Source organism: Syngnathus acus, chromosome 10 (assembly GCF_901709675.1).
Source record: "Syngnathus acus chromosome 10, fSynAcu1.2, whole genome shotgun sequence".
Lineage (NCBI taxonomy): Eukaryota > Metazoa > Chordata > Actinopteri > Syngnathiformes > Syngnathidae > Syngnathus > Syngnathus acus.
The window spans coordinates 27,452,424-27,473,781 of record NC_051095.1 but is presented as its reverse complement, the minus strand read 5'-3'; the positions used below and the strand labels follow the sequence as shown (position 1 = coordinate 27,473,781).

The 21,358-nt window shown below is 44.8% G+C and overlaps 1 protein-coding gene across 5 annotated transcripts in view; it reads right to left on the bottom strand.

Annotated features, from left to right (window-relative positions):
• The window catches only part of uvssa (UV-stimulated scaffold protein A), a 158,523-nt gene extending 137,940 nt beyond the window's left edge, over window positions 1-20,583 (bottom strand). Inside the window, exons 1-3 of one of the 5 annotated variants that reach the window (XM_037262838.1) lie at window positions 20,387-20,583; window positions 20,313-20,336; window positions 4,087-4,211 (exon numbers count right to left, since the gene is read on the bottom strand). In XM_037262838.1, the coding sequence (XP_037118733.1) occupies window positions 4,087-4,196 (110 nt within the window). In that variant the 5' untranslated portion in view covers window positions 4,197-4,211; window positions 20,313-20,336; window positions 20,387-20,583. Of the gene's footprint in view, window positions 1-4,086; window positions 4,212-20,304 lie in introns of all 5 variants that reach the window. The other 4 variants (XR_005099210.1, XM_037262837.1, XM_037262839.1 and 1 more) reach the window with 4 other exon arrangements.
• Between the last annotated feature and the right edge of the window lie 775 nt (window positions 20,584-21,358).

Sequence of the window (21,358 nt, the reverse complement as noted above, 5' to 3'; positions counted from 1 at the left end):
AATTATTAATTAGAGTGCGAAAACAGTTCAGAGATGCTTCATAAGAAGGCCAACGAACCTACTACACTGCTCAAAAAAATTAAAGGAACACTTTGAAAACACATCAGATTTCAATGATGACAACAAAAATGTTGGATATCTATACTGATATGGACAGTTTAATGTCTCAGGAACAAAAGGATGCCACATCTTTTGATGGAAATAAAAGTTTTCAGCCTACAGAGGGCATCAGTTTATAGACACCCCAAAAATCATAGTGAAAAAATGATGTGGCAGGCTCGTCCATTTTGCCTAAATTCAATTTCTGCAAATCAAAATTATTTTCAATAGCTTGTGTGGCCTCCACGTGCTTGTATGCATGCTTGAAAACGTTGCGGCGTGCTCCTAATGAGACGACGGATGGTGTTCTTGTGGGATGTCCTCCCAGATCTAAGGGCATCAGTGAGCTCCTGTAAAGTCTGAGGAGCAACCTGGCAGCGTCTGATGGACTGAAACATTATGTCCCAGAGGTGTTCTATCGGGTTTAGATCAGGTGATCATGAGGGCCATTCAATTGTGTCAATTCCTTCATCCTCCAGATACTGTCTGCATACTCCTGCCACATGAGGCCGGGCATTGTCGTAGATCAGGAGGAACCCAGGACCTACTGCACCAGCGTAGGGTCTGACCATGGGTGCAAGGATTTTATCCCGATACCTAATGGCAGTCAGACTGCCGTTCTCTAGCCTGTAGAGGTCTGTTCGTCCCTCCATGGAAATGCCTCCCCAGACCATCACTGACCCACCACCGAACCGGTCATGCTGAATGATAATAATAATAATAATAACCCAATGATCGTCACACACACACCTGGGTGTGGTGAAATTTGTCCTCTGCATTTAACCCATCCCCGTGTGATTTTAATCCATCCCCTGGGGGAGAGGGGAGCAGTGAGCAGCAGCGGTGCCGCGCTCGGGAATCAGTTGGTGATCTAACCCCCCAATTCCAACCCTTAATGCTGAGTGCCAAGCAGGGAGGCAATGGGTCCCATTTTTATAGTCTTTGGTATGACCCGGCCGGGGTTTGAACCCACAACCTTCCAGTCTCAGGGCGGACACTCTACCACTAGGCCACTGAGCAGGCAGCATAGCGCTCTCCTTGGCTTATCCAGACCCTTTCACGTCTATCACAGGTGCTCAGGGTAAACTCGCTCTCATCTGTGAAAAGCACAGGGCGCCAGTGGCGAACTTGCCAATTCTAGTGTTCTATGGCAAATGTCAATCGAGCTCCACGGCGCTGAGCAGTGAGCACAGGGTACACTACAGGACGTCGTGCCCTGACGCAACCCTCGTGAAGTCTGTTTCTGACTGTTTGGACAGAGACATTTACACCAGTAACCTGCTGGAGGTCATTCTGTAGGACTCGGGCAGTGTTCAACCTGTTTCTCCGTGCACAAAGCAGCAGATATCGGTCCCCCCTTTGCCGCGTACCTGACCCAAACCTTATCAGAAAAGTGTAATTGAATTCATGCCATACCCTGATAAAAAATGATTCCTTTAATTTTTTTGTGCAGTGTATATAATTCCAACATGAATCAGGTACATAGCACATAAAGCACACACATGCACATAAAGCACACACTCACACACACACACACACACACACAAACACACACACACACAAAAAGTTCAAATTACCCAAATGAAGATATTGATCAATGACAGTCTTTACTATTGTAATGGGAATAAAAATGTGGCTATTACTCTAAGAAGAAGTTTAACAGTTGCATCGGCATGGATGGAAAGCTGTCAATAATTCACTTCAATGCCAGTTTATCTGCCAATTTTGGAAAACAAAACTCAGGATTACTGAGCCCACTGCTTTACACGCTCTACACACATGCATGCACCCCCGCCCACCGCAGCAACACCATCGTGAAATTTGCGGATGACACAACCGTGGTGGGGCTCATCTCAAAGGGGGATGAGTCTGCCTACAGGGACGAAGTGGTCCAGCTATCGGAGTGGTGCGGAGAGAACAATCTGCTCCTAAACACGGCTAAAACCCAAGAACTGGTCATTGATTTTAGGAGGAAAAATAAAACGGACATTCCACCACTCATCATCGACGGGGTCTGTGTGAAGAGGGTGTCCTCCTTCCGCTACCTGGGAGTCCACATCGAGGAGGACTTCACCTGGGGCGTGAACACCTCTGAGCTGCTTAAAAAGGCCCAACAGAGACTCTACTTTTTAAGGGTGCTGAGGAGGCACAGCATTACACGGAGACTGCTGGTGTCCTTCTATCGCTGCTCCATAGAAAGCACTTTAATGTACTGTATATGTGTTTGGTACTCCAGCTGCACTGCTGCTCAGAGGAAAAAGCTCCAAGGGGTCATCAACACAGCACAGAAGATCATTGGCTGCCCTCTCCCCACACTGGAAGACCTACACAGAACCCGCTGTCGCAAAAAAACACAGAACATTCTGAAGGACACTTCCCACCCTGGCCACTCCCTTTTCGAACTGTTGCCATCAGGCAGACACTACAGATTAATTAGGTCGAGGACTAGCAGATTCGCCAACAGTTTTTACCCTACAGCGGTAGTCACATTGAATGCAGCTAAACGTAAATGATTATGTCTGTGTATGTTCTTCTGTGGGTTTTTAGCTTGTTTTTTTTAATCTTTTTATTCTATTTATGCTATATATTTTTTATCGCATGCGCGGATCGGTTGGCACTTTTTAAATTTCGTTGTACATGTGACAATGACAATAAAGATCTATTCTATTCTATTCTAATCCATTGACTTTGGCCAAACCTTTTAACATCATTGCAATATCTGAAACCTGGATTAATGAAGAAAAGTACAAGGACTTTTACCTTAACGGATATAAATTTGTGCACAAGAGCAGGAATAATAAACCAAGTAGAGGAGTGGCACTTTTTATTGAAGACAGCATTGTTTGTGAGACACTGGAGAGCATGTCACTCGGTGGTTGAAAATGTATTAGAATGTGTATCAATAGATAATACGTTGGGGAAAGGCTATACAATATAACAACATATTTAAACTAACAGCTGCAAGAGTCGGTTAAAACTTGTTGCAATTTTTGTTTGAGAACTGCAAATGATGTGATGACAGTGAATTTTAGGGTATTTTGCATAGTATTCCAATCATAAGCTGCAGAGAAATGGAAGGAGTTTCGACCAAAAATATTTTACGGGTATCGTTGGGAGCACGAGACCGGTTAAAAATTATGCATTTGGTTTTCTTAGTGTTAAGAAGGAGATGGAGATTATGGAAATATTGTTCAACGGAGGTGAAGCTAAGTTGTAATGAGGATGCTGCAGAATGGAGAGAAGGACCTTCAGAGTATAGGATAGTATCATCAGCATAAAGGTGGATCTTTGAACTGCCGACATACTTGACTACATCATTAATGTAAATGGGGAACAGCAATGGGCCTAGGATCGAGCCTTGAGGAACCCCTTTGGAGATGGTGAGAGGGTCAGAAAGAATATTTTCCAATTTAATTTGCTGGAGTCGATTATTTAGGTAGCTGTTAACCTCGACTTGGGACATTGTGAGTCGGTGGGGAGAATACTGACGGACAGGTGCCCAGGCCGCCAACAAATGTAAATAACGGACAGGCCATCTTTAGTAAAGTCAGCCAAAAATATTCGCATCACAGTCACTCTTCTGCTAAACGGAAAACTCGTTAATTCATCTTTATTGAAATAGCTCTTTCACAACATCTGCAGAAATACACCTTTATTTCTGGCGAAACAAGAGAATTTATTCTTTCATTTGATAGAATGTATGTATCATTCATTTAACATGAAAAAGATTCTGACAAAATACTGTAAAATGTCTGATACTCCAGGAGTTATCTTAAGTTAAAAAAAAGTTAAAGTCCCAATGATCGTCACACACACATCTGGGTGTGGTGAAATTTGTCTCTGCATTTAACCCATCCCCGTGTGATTTTGATCGATCCCCTGGGGGAGAGGGGAGCAGTGAGCAGCAGCAGTGCCGCGCTCGGGAATCATTTGGTGATCTTCTCAGAGTGGCTGGAAATGAATGACAAAAAAAAGGGTTTGACATACTTGCAAATATTCTTGAGTTTCTTCATTTGTTCCTTGTTTAGCTGCAGCTGTCCAGATGTTGTAAGCTCTTCCACAAGCTCAGAGACTCTGTCCCTCTGAGACAACTCCATTCCTCAAAGTAACTCCTGTGTGAAGTAACATGTCCTCCATATTACATGTTAAAGACAAACTTCACGTTTCAACACTATCGATAAAAACATCGATGACAAACGATTGATTAACAGCTGCAATCAACACGGTGGACTGCAATAACCTGAGGCATGTTTTGGGAGAAAAATATTGCCTTGATGTTGTTAGTGCTGCCGCACTGGCCAAATTGAGTAATAACAATACATTAAGACTTTGAGATATGTACAACAAGTGTCAAAGCGAAAGTTTTTGATTGTTTCTTTGTTTTTAAATTATCATGTGATGATTTTGGCGCATTCTTTTGAATGACATTGTATACAAGCTGCTTTAGTCACTGCTGCTAGACCAGGGGTGGGCAAACTACGGCCCGCGGGCCACATCCGGCCCACGGGGCCGTTTAATCCGGCCCGCCAAACCTGAATAAATTGTATTAATTTTTTTGGGGGTCATTTTCCCTGCAATTACTATGTTTCCCCAGTAGATGGGGAAGCGCCCGCCCGCGCATTTACTCCCGGGAGCCGTGTCAGAAAGCTCGGTGCACACTCACAAGTGCGTGTGCGTGCGTACTCAGTAGTACGTAGTAATTTCATCTACTATCAGTGCCGAATTTCGAGTGTAGGCTGTGACGTCAATATTCTCGTAATTCGCGCGCTGAGTTTTCAGATACAGTTTTACGCTAATGCCACCCACAAACCTTCCCCTGGAATCCTTCCATTAAAATGAGTGGCCCGAAGAAAAGAAAGGTGGACAGTGAGTGCCGAATGTTAAAAAAGAGTGGACAATTTGGCTCGACCTACGTGTGTGAGAAGACGTTCAGCCACATGAACGTCAACAAAGCCCGTCACAGATCTAGGTTAACGGACCGACACTTCGGCTCCATCCTAAAAATGACCACAACAAATTTTACTCCAGACTATGATGCACTAGCCAAAAAGGGAAACCAACAATACTATTGATTTCTTTATTACTTTATTTAGATGTATTCTTTCACTGATTCTTCAAGATGATGTATTTGGTCAGAATGTTTGCCGTTGGATGTGATTTCGCCTCATTAGATAAACATATTTCATAAATCTGACCTGCAGGCGCTGAAGTGATGGAGAATGTTATTCATCATAACAGTGTCGTATTTAATAAGAATCACTGATAGTAGTTTTTTGGTGAAATATTTTTTTAATGCTGTTAATAAATGCATTTGTTTTCAAAAAGCTTTTTTTTAATATCCATGCTTTAGTATCTACTAAAAGTAAAAATATTTTATGCAATTTATATTCACACAAACAATACATCCATCTGCTCCTGGTTCGGCCCCCCGGTCAAAATTTAGAACCCAATTCGGCCCGCAAGTCAAAAAGTTTGCCCACCCCTGTGCTAGACGCATAGAAGTAGCAGCAGAAGAAGAGCCTCTCCTGGTTTCCAGACAAAGCAAGCTCGAGGTGTATTAAATAAAAATAGAATATGAGATAAATGTTTGTTTTTCATTTTTCTAAAAGCGAAATGAGAAATGGTTTGTTTATGTTCACTGGAGAGAGCAACTTGAGGTGGGTTTCCATCCACTATTTTTTAGTGAATTTTCAAGGATTGTGCACATAAACATGAATTGAAATTCTACAAATTAGAAAATGGGCAGAAAAATCACCCCCAAAAAGTTACGCGCAGTCAGGTGGATAAAAAACAAAAAAAAGAACGTTTTGGATTTTGGCTATGTAAAATAGAATAGAATAGAATAGAATAGAATGCCCTTTATTGTCATTTTACAACTTAGTTGTACAACGAAATTCGGATAATAATAATAATAATAATTCATTCAATTTATATAGCGCTTTTCAATAACCCAAAGACGCTTTACAGATAACAAAAAAAAGGGGGGGTACGTATGGGGGGGGGTGAGACAATAGGATATAGTTAATAACAGGACATTGGTCAGCAGTGCAAAGGAGATGGATGGAGGAGCAGGAGGGGCGGAAGCGGAGGTTGTTGAAGTTGGCAGTACGGGAGGTGGGGGTGACGGGGGGTTGGTAGTCCAAAAAGAGGAGATGGGTGAGCCATCGGGGAAGTGCCGGTCCAGATGTTGGACCAGATGGACCAGATGGTGATGCCGGTCGACCTCGGCTGCACCCGCTCGAACGGCAGGCCCCAACGCACCACGGCGGCACACAGCAGAGCCACGGTTGGCGAGCCCGCAGGGAGTGGAGCCCGCAGGGAGTGGAGCCCGTCGCCCGAGAACGCCGGACGGAAGGCCAGAGAGCCAGGCCAGAGCTGCCGTAGAGTCCACAGCAGGCGGCCACAGGCTCAGAGTCGGGAGGCAGGAGGGTCCGGTGGTGGTTTTGGCCAGTTGGCTGTTGGCTAGCTGGCTAACGTAGCTGGTAGTCCGAGGGAGAGGAAACAGATAGGTGAGAGCGGAGCTGCGGGAATGCGAAGTGGACGGAGGACAACACGAGAAAAATAAAAGAAGAGACGGGTTGTTGGAATAATTTATGTAAAGCGTTGGCCTGTCACACCTGGCGGCCTTGTCTTTACATCTTATGACTTTCCTTTTGTCTAGGTTTTTCCTCTTTGTGTCAGGGATGTCTTTTGATCCCTGGCAGCCATATGTCCTTTTGTTGTGTGTGTTTTGTTCCTGTAAGAGGCCTTCACCAACAATGAGCAGAGCTTATTTGCATAGGCGAAGTGTTCTTATTTGGGTCAAAGAACTTCGTTCTTTTACTGTAGGTTTGGTTCATAGATTGTTGTTGGTCAGAACTGGTTTTCTTTGTTTGAAGTAGTTGCATGCAAGTTATCCCATTTTTACTCAATGTTTGTTTAAGTGTTTAGGACAAGTTACTTATTGTTATTGTGTGTTAATTTACTAAGTAGATAAAGTCTAGCAAAGGTTTAGTTGCATTGTTCCACAGGAAAGCGGCAATTCAAGTTATCTGATCTCACTTGCGGACGAGTCAGTCAACAATGGGAGAAGAACAGCTGGACAAACTCTGCGGGGGTCACGGGCCGACAATGAAGTGCTAATTTACACCACACTACATTCTTTAGCTAATCAGCGTTGCTACCGACACAATCTCCCCTCCCTTTAGTGTAGCAACGCCTCTGTAACCAGGGCAACCAAAACATTAAAATAGAGGAGCACGTGAAGTGAGAACTCAGAATTGATGGAGATTGTAACTGAGCTTGCTCTCTCTATCGTTCTCCTCGCGAGTAAACCTGTTCTGGTTCTTTCCTCCTCTTCCTTCCAGCGTGTGGTTTAATGTCTGATGGTATTTAAACCTAACACGGGTGCACTGAAAACAGGAAAACGAAAAACAAGTAACGGACACGGTCCGGGACAGAAGCGGCAGTCAACAAGTTTGACGCCAGCGTGCTCTAACCCGGAAGACAACAGACGGTGGGGGAGGGACCTGACATACTGTAGATCAGTGGTCCCCAACCTTTTTTGCACCACGGACCGGTTACGTGTCAGAAATATTTTCGCGGACTGGCCTTTATATAAATAAATATATTTATATATTTATTATTTAAATATTTATATATATAAATAGGATGAAATAAAATGATACGACTGGCATAAAACCAAATATAAACCACATAAAAATAAAACGTTGAATTAGTGGGAGCACCGAGCTCTTTTGTCAGAAATGAGCCGTTCCCATCTAGGCGTAATCGGAGACAATGACACCCGAAGTGGTTAAGGTTTGTCTTTAAATGCAGGATGCTTGGTCTCCATGTGCCGAAGCAGGTTTGAAGGCTTCATTGCCTCGTTAGCTAGCCTTTCGCCACATATGCGGAGTGCACTTGGCGCGTCAGAGTCACCTGTGGCGATAAATCCATATTTTAAGTAGGACTCCAGAAATGTTCTTTTAAATGCAGCTTTCCTTTTCTTAGAAGTCGTAGCCTCTTCTTCTTCAGTGTCCTCATTGGACGTTTTTCCCTTTCCGAAGAAGCTTTCCAAACTTCTCTGTTTCTTGCTCATTTTTGCTTGCCTCGCGGGCTTGACTGTGGTGACATGTCACGTGACCGAGACGAGCGCCCTGTGTCAAGAGCGGCCCGGTGGTTGGGGACCACTGCTGTAGATAGCTGCTAAAACAGGTTTTGTAAATAAATAAGACAAGACTGGATACCACGTTGCATGTTTAGACCAGATGGTACGCCACACATACATATTGTAGTCTAAAAATGGTGCTAGATGATAAAAGTTGAATCTATAGCTCACTGAGCAACAAAGGTGAGTGATGGTTTGTGCATGTTAATATTTAATGTTAATATTCTTGTCAAGGTTTGTTCATGGACAATTTTTTCAATTTCTCTGTGGTAAAAAACTCTGAATGCAAAATTGGCCAGTGCTTTTGAGGTGTGATAATTTTGTCATTTCTGGATATTTTTTTTTTACTTTGAGCCACTCAAAATGTTCAGTGTCATCAGACCTATCCATATATGTAATGTTTCAATTATTTACCGTTTTTTCCGTGTATAATGCGCAAAATTTAACTCATTTATTGTCCTAAAATCTGGGGTGCGCATTATACATGGGTACAAATTTGTTTTAATTTGTTTTCTCTTTTTTTTTTTTTTTTTTTTTTTTTTAAGAAAATCATGGTACAACAAAACCAACAACAGGACTGACCGACAATAGTGTGTTTGTACTGTGCTCTGGTCATTTCGTCAAAGAAGGGATAATAGTCCTCTTCTCTTCTTGACTGACAATGAATGTGATAGTTTAATACAATCAGCAAATAACAAAATGCGTATTACAGGTAATATTTTATTTCACAACACTTTGCCTTGTTCCTTTCGTCTCTGCTGTTCACTTCAAACACGCTCCATATGCTCTCGTATCAGACGCTTGCTCGATCACCTGCTCGTTTGCTGTCACAATGTACCCTACACAAATCCGAAACATTTGTTGCGGCTCCGAGTCACGACGAGGGGCAAGTTTTGGTTTCCAAGGGTGTTTTTATTCCTCTTCAACATCTCTCCCATACAGAGCCGCCTTTTTTACATGTCCGCACGTCACTTTCCTCTCTTTTCATCTGATCGCGGTGGTGCCTTTATGGGCAGTCGGAGAAATCAACGCCAACAAAAAAAATCCAGCCTAGTTAAGACCATACCAAAGACTATAAAAATGGGACCCATTGCCTCCCTGCGTGTGTGACGATCATTGGGACTTAAAAAAAAAAAAAAAAAAAAAAAAACAGAAAATTGGGTGCGTATTATACATGGGTACAGGCTTTTTTCCAGCATCAACATGCCATTTTTAGGGTGCGTATTATACATGGGGGCGCATTATACACGGAAAAAAACGGTAATTATTTTTCAGGCCATCTGTGAGCAAGATTAGCATTGTCTTGCTAACATAAAAGATAACTATGTTGTGTATATGTATGCAGTTGCGCGATCGGACAAAATTAAGCTCCCTGCGCACTGAGGTCCACTTAAATTTTGGAAAGTACATCAGTACCGTATTTCTCGGACTATAAGTCGTGTTTATTTTCATAGTTTGGGTAGGGGGGCGACTTATACTGAGAAGCGACTTATATGTGAATTTTTTCACAAATTTTCAAAATTCAAAATAAATAAAGTGAAACCGTGATAAACGAACCGCAATGTAGCAAGGGATTACTGTAATTTGAATTTCAAGTGACGTCAGTGGCGCGGCGGTTGTTTACATGAAGGACAAAGATTCGATCACGGGATGACGAAGATGACGAAGGGCCCCACGTACGACCGGCATCGTCAGCGGCTTTGTTTGTAAGTGACACGAAGGACGAAGAGTTTGAAGGATTTAATGATTTGAAGTGACACAGAAGGTTTGAAAAACTATTATGGCTTTTACGCACGCCCGGTCCAACTCTACGGATCTCTCTTTCACCTCCGTGGATGGAAGTCGGGGGCTGGCGCTCGGCCGGGTGGCTGTCCGGGAACGGTGGTTGGGGCTCGGACATGGCTTTTACGCACGCCCGGTCCTACTCTATGGAGCTCTCTTTCACCTCTGTGGATGGAAGTCGGGGGCAAGCGCTCGGCCGGGTGGCTGCCCGGGGACGGTGGATGGGGCTCGGACATAGATTTTACGCACCTATTCTATGGAGCTCTCTTCCACCTCCGTGGCTGGAAGTGCCACCTCCGGGGATGGAAGTCCACGCCGCCAGACGCCTGGAAGTCCACGCCGGTGCTTGGGGCCGTGTGGCAGTGAACTATTTATGTTATAGTTATTTGATACATTTTATTTTGTGTAGCAACTTGTAATATGTTTTTATTGTTACAGTTCAGTAGTTGTTGGCTCGTTGAACTCGTTTTGTTAAATAAAGAGCCGTTTACCAAACCCACGTCTTTCCTGGTACTTTGTTAACGCTACAATATTGTTATATACTAGCTCTGTGGAATAACGACGAGGCTGACGTCAGCCGCGCTCGCGCGGCGTTGTTGACAAAGGACGAGGAATTTGATCGATGGATTTAATGATTTGGAGTGACAGATGGTTTGATAATATTGTTGTTTATATGCTAGTTATTTGATATATACTTTATATATCGTTATATAGGTCTGTGGAATATTTAGAATATTTAGACGTCAGCGGCGCGACACATACACGGCATCGTTTCCATAAAGGACGATCGATGGATTTAATGAATTGGAGTGACACAGATAGTTTGATTAACATGTTATTTATGTAATAGAATGTTACGTCAGGGCCGTTCTCAGCTCTTCGTTTGTCTTTATGTCACGTTAGCTACCTATCGTTTAGCCTGTTGTTGCTCGTACATGTCTGTTCTTGGTGTTGGATTTTGTCGAATAAATTTCCCCCAATATACTCCGGAGCGACTTTTATATGGTTTTTTTCACTTTATTGTGCATTTTATGGCTAATGCGACGTATATTCTGGAGCGACTTTTAGTCCGAAAAATACGGTACTTTACAAATATTTTCTAAATTTCAGCGACGGCTCTGTCACAATAATGCAACCAGTGCGGTGCAGTTGCGTGGTTGGCGACGCGCTACGGTTAAGCGTTCGGCGGTGTGCTGCAGTTGTGTGATCGGACAAAAATGCGCAAATTAAAAAATGCTTAAAAAAGGCAGGGGTTTTTTTTGCTTGGAATGGATTAATTTTTGTGGTCGAAAAACAAGGCTCCACTGTATATATAATATATATATGTCAGATATTTTGCCTGTCGCGAGCTGGTCACTACAGGTATGTCTCAATTCAACGACAAGCCTGCAAGCTACAGAGCTTGGCAACTGTCCTTCCAAAACGCTGTGAGAGGACTCAATCTCACTCCCAGCGAGGAGATGGTTCTACTGGTCAAGTGGCTCGGGAAAGAGTCGGGAGAGCATGCAAAGCGTATCAGGAATGCCAATGCTAATCATCCCCAACGAGGACTCCAGATGACATGGGACGGACTGGACGCATGCTCCAGAGCCCCTGAAGTAGTCGAAGAGGCTCTATTCCAACGCATCAACAATTTCCCAAATATCACCAACAAAGACTGTGCAAAGCTCCATGAGCTCCATGACCTCTCGATGGAATTAAGAGCAGCCAAGGCAGACGGAACCCTTCCAGGCCTTCAGTACCTAGACACAGCCAGAGGAATAAGTCCCCTGGTTCAAAGGCTGCCCTTTAGCCTGCAAGAGAAGTGGCGAACTGTCGGATTCAGCTACAAACAACGTTATGGAGTTTCATTCCCCCCTTCGGAATTTTCATGGACTTCATCTTCCATCAGGCTAAAATCATGAACGACCCGAGCTTCAAGGCCATTAGCCAAACGGACATTCCTGAACCAAGCAAGAACACGAAAATGCACAGACAAAGGGAGATCTCAGTCCACAAGACATATGTCAGTGCTACGGAACGCAGCGCTGGAGCCGAAAACCCCGATCGCCAGTGCCCTATTCACAATTGATTGATTGATTGATTGATTGATTGATTGAACATTTATTGATCCCGGGGATGGGGGAAATTCAGGCCCCAGCAGTATTCATACCACAGAGCGGGTATATAAAAGACACACAGATGGCATGAGCACAACTCAATAGGCTGCCACACAACGGCGCCACAAAGAAAGCCAGTAAGTGCGAAAGTTGAAAGCCATCAAAGCAAAGCAACAAGACAAAGGAAAAAAAAGTAACAGCGGCCAACCAGCCCCCCCAACACATAAGTTAAGTTAAAGTTCAAGTTAAAGTCCCAATGATCGTCACACACACATCTGGGTGTGGTGAAATGTGTCCTCTGCATTTAACCCATCCCCGTGTGATTTTGATCCATCCCCTGGGGGAGAGGGGAGCAGTGAGCAGCAGCGGCGCCGCGCTCGGGAATCATTTGGTGATCTAACCCCCCAATTCCAACCCTTCATGCTGAGTGCCAAGCAGGGAGGCAATGGGTCCCATTTTTATAGTCTTTGGTATGACCCGGCCGGGGTTTGAACCCACAACCTTCCAGTCTCAGGACGGACACTCTACCACTAGGTCACTGAGCTGGAACACAAAGAACACCCCAAAACACACAAAATAGCCTCCACGGGGTCCATAAACAGGTGTAAGGGCAGCCAAGTTCAACGGCGCCCAATGGACCGTGGTCGTGAATCGGTAAAACATCACAAAACAGGCAAACGTGTGAGCACCGGCCTGGGCACCCAGTCGGGGCACGTGCAGATGGTCATCATGGGGCTGGCACGGCGAAGGTCGTTGGTTCCGACGAGCACGAGGGAGCGGACTCCCCACAGGGGTCGCGGCTGCGAGGCCAAGGTGAGGGACCCGGTCAGCACCGGCCAGATGAGCAGGAAGCCGTCGTAGAGTCACGCCGGTCCCGACCGATGTGCGCAGCCATCCCGGACCCAGGGAAAAAAAATATCCGATCCGAAGCGAACTGCAGACGCCGAGGTGCGGTAGAAGGCACCAGCATCGCCGAATGGACAAATAGAAAGAAAGAAAAAGGAGAAAAGAAGGAAATAAAGAGGAAAAGAGAGAACACTGCTGGGAGGCTGCCACTCACAGCGGCGCCATACCAAAAAAAAAAAAAGCCCCACCTGTTAAGGAAATCTCGGGCTTTCCGGGAGAAACCCATAGAGGAGAGCTTTCCTGAAAGAGCACAAAATCTGCTTTAAATGTTGCACGTCAACTAAGCACATGGCCCAGGACGGCAAGTATACAGCCACATGTATTGAATGCGGGAGTGAGAAACATGACTCTGCACTTCACCCTGGACCAGTATCGCAGACCAAGGAGCCAGCCCCCACTACAGAGCATGGCGGGGAGCCAGTCCCTACAGCTCCTTCGGAGGTCACAGGCAATTGCACTGATGTCTGCGGTGGCGATCAGAGCGACAGATCATGCTCTAAAATCTGCCTTGTGAGGATCTACCCTGTCAACCATCGTGAGAAAGCGACAAAGGTCTACACAATCATCGATGAACACAGCAACAGCTCCTTGGCTCGTTCAGAGTTCTTTGACACCTTCAATGTCCATGGACCCCCGTTTCTCCATACTCTCTCCGCACATGCTCTGGAGTGACAGAAACCATGGGGAGAAGAGCTACGTGCTACCAAATTGAATCCATGGACGGCAAAGTTAGGCTTCCCCAGCCAAGTCTTGTAGAATGCAACAAAATCCCAAACAACAGATCCGAGATACCAACTCTGAATGCTGCATCCAACCACCCTCACCTGAAATCAATCGCTCATCTCATCCCAGAACTTGAACAGAGCGCCCCCATAATGCTTCTCCTTGGGCGAGACATCATCACGGCCCATAAAGTCCGCAAGCAGGTGAACGGTCCAAGAGATGCTCCATTCGCCCAGAAACTCGACCTTGAATGGGTTCACAAGCCTGACACCATAAACGCCCTGTATATCAAGACTACAGAGCAGAAACGCCCCTCCATCTTCGAACCCTGCCCAAACGTCCTTCAGGTGAAAGACAGGTACAGTCAATTCCAAGGCACCGATCATCCTAAGCTACAGTCGACAGAGAAACTTATCTGCAACGGATAAACCGACCAGCTGGGTTCTCCAGTGTTTCAACAAACAAAGGATGATAATAAGGTGGCTCCCTCCATTGACGACCTCTCGTTCCTGAACATCATGGAAAGGAAACCAGCGATGAAACAGCATTTCCTCACCTTCATGGAGAAGGTCTTTCGGAACAAACACGCAGAAGTGGCCCCTCCTCTGAAGGAGGACGGAGAGCAGTGGCAGCACGTTAGAGATGCACCGATCCGACTTTTTCAGTTTCGATACCGATACCGATGCCGTGGCTTTGCGTATCGGTCGATACCCGATACCGATCAGATATTATGGTTGACTTAACAAGCTACATACCTCTACATGTGGAACAGAAAAGACTAAAGGCAATGGCATCAGGCATGACTACACAGTTCATTCCTAAGACAAAATGTAACAAGATAAAGCAGATTCATGCAATGAACTATTTATTTGTAACAAAAATTGTGCAACAGCAGCAATAAAGTGTATCAGCATTTAAATTCAAGTAAATTAGGATACAAACTTCTTAAAAAAAAAAATACAAATGTTGCAGCTGAAACTGCACTGGGCAAATATAGAAAGGGTGATCAAGCACACAGTAACCAAATATTAAAATAAATAGTAAACATGTAAACATTAGGTGCCGTTCCACATCACTCATGACCTGTTGATGCTCTAAATCAGGGGTCACCAAACTACGGCCCGCGGGCCGGATACGGCCCACGGGACCGTTTCATCCGGCCCGCCAACCCTGAACAAATTGTATTATTAAACTTTTTTTTTTTGGTCATTTTGCCTGCAATGACTGCGTTTCCCCAGTAGATGGGGAAGCGCTCGCCTGCGCATTTACTACCGGAAGCCGTGTCAGAAAGCTCGGTGCACACTCACAAGTGCGTGTACGTACGTACTCAGTAGTACGGACATGGCGCACTCGCGCTCTATTTGTATCAGTCCCGAATTTAGAGCGTGGGCTGTGACGACAGCATTCTTGTAATTCGCGCGCTGCGCTTTCAGATGCAGTTTTGCGCTAAAGCCACCCACAAACCTTCCCCTGGAATCCTTCCATTAAAATGAGTCGCCCAAGGAAAAGCAAGGTGGACACAGTGCCGAGCGTTTAAAAGAGAGTGGCCAATTTGGCTCGACGTACGCGACGTGACGTTCAGCCACATGAACGTCAACATCAAACCGTCACAGATCGAGGTAAACGGACCAACACCTCGGATCTCGCCTAAGAATTGCCACAACAAATTTTACTCCAGACTATGACGCACTAGCAAACTTTAACAAAAAAGACAGCGGTGTCTACAAGCCTACTGGAACCTACAAAAGGATTATAAGGAAGGAACACAAGAACTTTAAGAGACTGCTCATATGTGTCAGAGAGATTCTGCTCTGACAACTGAGCTGAACTTTTATCTGTTAAGCTTGTGCATGGCACAACAGAAAGTTAATGTTCCATGGCTTCTTTTTCTATGAGGACCCCAGAGAGAGTTATTTAGTTATTATTTATTTCCTGTTTTTTCTGTGAAGAACTCAGAGAGGGCTATTTAGTTATTATTTATTTCATTAATAGTGTTATTATTTGTTTCCTGACTTTTTTTCTGTAAAGAACCTGGAAAGGGTTATTAAATAACCGTTATTTGGTTATATGTGGCTTTCTGGAAAACAATAAATTCTTTAAGCTCCCCTACGATCGTCACACTTTCTGTTACAAACTGACACCGGCCCCCCATCAGAGAAGGGAAAAGTTATGTGGCCCTCACAGGAAAAAGTTTGGGGACCCCTGCTCTAAATGCTCATTTAAGCAGCAATGAGAAGTGCTCCCTGAAAACAAGCTCCGCTTAGTACTAGTACTATAACTGGCAGTACTACCACCACCCCTGGCAACATTAGCTTTGCGGACATTACAAACTGCCGTCGAGCTAGTTGGCGTGTTCAGTTTAAAGTACCTCCACACAGCTGACTCTTTCGTTCGCTCCATGTTTGCGTTTGTTTAGAAAACTCTCGTGGCATGCGGCACACGTGCTGCTGACGTATGACGTAGCCGCGTCCCGCGGCACACGTGCTGCTGACGTATGACGTAGCCCGCGTCCCAATAAGGAAAGGATCGGCTCACAGATCGGCTGCATTTTCCGATACCCGATCCATCAATTTTGTTGATATCGGGGCCGATATCCGATCCAGATATCGGATCGGTGCATCTCTACAGCACGTGTCTACAGAACTGAATCCTGCAGATATCGCCACGAGGTCCGTTACTGCTGCACGTCTCTCAGACTCCAGCTGGCTGTCTGGACCTGCGTTCCTGAAGCAGCCCCTTAAGGTCCAGCCTGAAGAAGACTCCTTCGAGCTGGTGAATCCTTCATCAAATCCAGACGTCCGTATCCTAGTGTCGACTATGAGCACAACCATGTCGAGCAAACAACTCGGGTCTCAGCGCTTCTCCAAGTTTTCAAGTTGGACATCGTTGACCCACGCCATAGCTCGCCTAACCCATGTTGCTCGTTGTTTCCAAAAGGATTCTACAACCGAAGCCAGTGGCTGCAAAGGTTGGCATCACTGCTACGCAACAATCTCAATCGACGGACTCTCTCAGTCTAAAAGAACAATTCATCCGGGCAGTTCAAGAGGAGATCTACCCTCACGAGTATGCCTGTCTGCGAAAGAAGGAGAAACTTTCTAAAGACAGCCCTCTCAAAACCTTAGATTCCTCCATCGACGCCGATGGTCTGCTGAGGGTCAGAGGTCGTGTCAGAGAAGCGCAGCTCCAGCAAGAGGAGAAAACCCCTCTCATCATACCTAGCAAACATCACATAGCAACGCTCTTGGTTCGACACCATCATGAGAAGACAAAACATCAGGGAAGACTGTTCACTGAGGGTGCTGTGCGGGCCACCGGTTTCTGGATAATTGGCGGCAAAAGGCGTGTGAGCAGCGTGATCCACAGGTGTGTCACATGTCGCAAACTGCGTGGCACCCCCCAAACACAGAAGATGGCTGACCTTCCGGCAGACCGCCTCTCTACCGAACCTCCATTCACAAACGTGGGCATCGATGTGTTCGGACCATGGACTGTATCTTCACGCCGTATGAGAGGTGGCCTCGCTCACAGTAAGTGGTGGGCAGTGTTATTTACGTGCATGAGTGTACGAGCCGTCCACATCGAAGTCATTGAATCCTTAGACACCTCAAGCTTCATCAACGCCCTACGGCGTTTCCTTGCCGTCAGGGGCCCTGTGAAGCTCATCCGTTCCGATCGAGGAACCAACTTTGTCGGCGCTTGTAAAGAGCTGAAGATCCCCTCAAACGTCGACAACGCTTCGGTCGAGAAGTTTCTCCGGGACCAAGGATGTGCATGGAAGTTCAACGTTTCACACGCCTCTCACATGGTTCATGGGAGAGGATGACTGGAGTAGCACGAAAGATCCTGGACTCAATGTTCCTCCAGCTTGGAACTTCGAGACTCAGCCTTGAAGCACTCTCCACACTGATGGCAGAGGTCGCTGCGATCATCAACGCCAGACCTCTGATTCCAGTTGTTAGAAAAATGTATATATATGTTATCATGCGTTCTCTAATCAATGCTTTACCGCAATATTACTGCAATATATGCTTGCTGTTTGGCCTTGCTGTTTTTATGATGTACCACAGAAGAGAAAAGGTACGGCTGGGCCAGGAGAGAGGTCAGACAGGACGCAGCTGACAACTCAGCAAAAAGAAGACATCTACCGAGACAGTTCCTTCTTAACAAAGACCACTTTGTTAGACAACATGCCTCATTGCTGTCTTGCACCTCAGATGAACCTACAAGTGACCATCAAAGTCTGGGTTTTCCAAACTATCTTGATCGTAAGATTATGTTAGTGCGTATCCAGTAATAAACAACCTAGCTTGTCTCATCCTACACAAGGTCGTAAAACATCCCTTGCTATGTTTTGACTAGAGATCAAGGGCTTTCTCTTCTCAACTCAAACTCCTTTTCCTCACGTTCTTATTAGTATGTAACACCTGGTGATTTTTTGCTTACGAGGCAAAGCCCACGTGCTTCCCCCTTTCCTTTAGGGGCTTTTGTCTCATAATTGTGGGTAGGGCAAATCCAAATAAAAAGAGCGGGAGTGTACACAGATATTTAGTGTAGTGAGATTGTTGTAAGCTATCTGTACTGCACTCCTCGCGAGAAAATACTTGATATTCTGTCTCACTTGTGGTTTGTTTGCTGTTGCTCTTCTCTTAATAGTTGTTCAGTCAGCGAATTAAACCTGACACCAGTGTCTACTGTCCCGGATGATCCTTTCATTCTTACTCCAGCGACCCTTCTCACCCAGAAGGTGAGTGTACCTTCAGCCCCAGTCGGTGACTGGATCGGAGACCTCCACAAGTCCCAGTGGCGCCAAGCCCAACATCTGGCCCAAACGTTTTGGGATCGATGGAAGAAGCAATACCTCGCATCACTTCAGCCGCGACAGAAGTGGCGGGCTTCCACCACAGACATTCAGACAATCAGCTCGTGAGAAATGAGTGGCCTATGGGACTGATTACTCAGGTCTTCCCCAGCAACGATGGCATGTTAAGTAAAATCAAGGTCAAGGTCTCCAAGACAGATGGGACTGTACCAGCGTCCCATCTCCGAGACGGTCCTCCTTCTTGCCCCCGATAAGAAACAGTAAGAACTGTATAATTGACTTTACTTTTGTCAGATTCAAGTTATTTCTGTGGCAATTGTAGGTTTTTCTTACATTAACAAAGAGGTATCAACACTTTTGTCTGTCACACTCTCACACACGCACGCACACACACACACACACGCACGTACACACAGTGATCCCGCATTCCAGAATCACCCGCGAAAAGTATATACATTGTTTAGAAATTTGAACACCACTGTCATGTCTTTGTTTTGTAGTCTGTGATTATTGTTACTAAGGGTAGGTCACGTGACTAGAATCAGGAAGTAAGCGGGGCAGTAAGCACATGTTCGGCACGGTGTTGAAAGCGAACGCTGCTTGTTCTATCCTCGCCTGCAGTTCGGCAAAACTACTGCCTACATTTTGTGTTATACAAGGCATCGTTGGTATGTAACTTTGTTTTAAATTATTATGTATCGAAATACATCCTTTGAGTTCTGAAATTATAGTTTCCTGTGATGTTAGACGATCTGTTGGGAAAGCTAACGTCATGTTGGTTAAGCAGTCTCCTGTCGCCATATTGTGGCCGTAGTCAATGTGTGCATGTGTAATAAATATATAAATAATGATTCACTGATCCATAAGATAACAGTGCGTTTGTTACAGTGACATGATACATATTTCATATTGTGAATGTTAAAGGCATGGTTGAGATTTCATATTGATTTAATTAATTTATTTCATATGACTGTGGTTTGTATTCTCCCAGTTTCACCATTTCCCTTGTTATTAAACCTGGAGTCAACCTTCAACCTGGGCTTCAGAGTCTTGATGAGTGAAAGTGGTTGAGCTTACTGTCTTCGGATATTCAACATATTTGGAGGGCAGGATAACCACTGTGTTGACATTTCCAACACGTAGTGTTCCTTGTTGGTCGCTAGAGGGCATGGGTGCATTGTACGTTAATTAGAAATATGGTTTACCTTACAAAGCAATGCAATGTGTCCACCTTCAGAATTATCACACACTAACCAAGTATTTTTATCTTATTTTTTCAAGTTTCAAGTTCAACACGTTTATTTTCAGTTTCAAATGTTACTTTTTCAAGTACGAGTTTAGTTTTTCATGTACAAAACTTTTGACCCAATCTACCTTCATAGAATCAGCCATTTTTGTTGTTTATATTCGACTGGTTTGCATGAGGTCGGAAACGTGAAAATCTGAGTAGGATATTTCCAATTTCCGACCTTCCATGAATGTAACATCAACACGTACAAACGTGGCGTCATAGCAGAAGGGTCTATCACAATTCCCGATCTGGAGGACCGGTGTCCTACATGTTTTCTATCTCTCCCTGTTGCAACACACCTGATTCAAATGGTCTGATGATATGCAAAGTCGACAGAAGTTGGATCCTGATCATTTGAATTGCCCGCCCTGGTCTATCAGTTAAAATGTCAATGTACCCGGGAGTATAACGCGAATACAAAGACTTCACTTACCCGGTGACAGTTTGTGAGGATCGAAATCTCGTTCCAGAGATCAGATTATTCCGATGAGTTTGAACGACCTTTTGCCAATCGTAATCTCTTTCGATATGAATATGTAGTTGTTGTTGCTGATGTGTCAGACCGACGTTTTTTCTGTTGTTTAATGGTCTTGTTCTTTTTGAGACCTCCTCGGATCTTTTTGCCTCGGAATTTTCCTGAGTTTGTCCGCGCCGAGCGAGAAGACCGGATGTAGGTACTACATCTACTGCGTGTTCCGATCGGCTGAGGGTCCTAACACTTTTGATGACGTCACGAGTTTTTTTGCGAAGAAAACTTCAAAAAACAATTCCCAAAAGAATGTATTCATGGTATACAGTCTGGGATTGTTTTCTTATTGAACTAAATTGGTTTATTATTTATGTTTGAAAAACATACATCGTTATTGAGACATTTTTAATCAGGCAATCTCCTGCCACCTACTCAAAACGGCTAACGAACATACAACCCACGCGGGAGTCACTCATGTTGTAAGGTAGTGGTTCTTAACCTTGTTGGAGGTACCGAACCCCACCAGTTTCAAATGTGCATTCACCGAACCCCTCTTAGGTTTGATTCCTGTGTGCGTGTGTGTGTGCGCGTGCGCGTGCGTATACAATGTACACTACCCTGTGAGCCATAGACGTCGATTAGACGTCTGGTCTATGTATTGACCTAATTTAGATGTCTAAAATTGGTCTATGTATAGACCTAAAACAGACGTTGTTGGATTTGGTCCACAATTGGGGAAGCGCGCTATCCGCGCCTCACTGCAAAAGTCATAGCCAATCAATCATCTGTTATCCAATTTACTCACTGCATGCTCGTTTTATTTCTTCAGTTTTAGGAAAAGGCTAAGACACCGAAACAAGATTTAGACTTACACAGGTTGGTTGAGTTCAATCACAATTCTTGTTAAGAAAGCTCTGTTTTCAGGAAAGTACAATACAGCGCTGGGCCTTTCGTGCGACCATGCTCAAGAGCAGAAAGTCTCCATTCATGAAAGGCAATGTTCAAGGTTCTTTGCTCA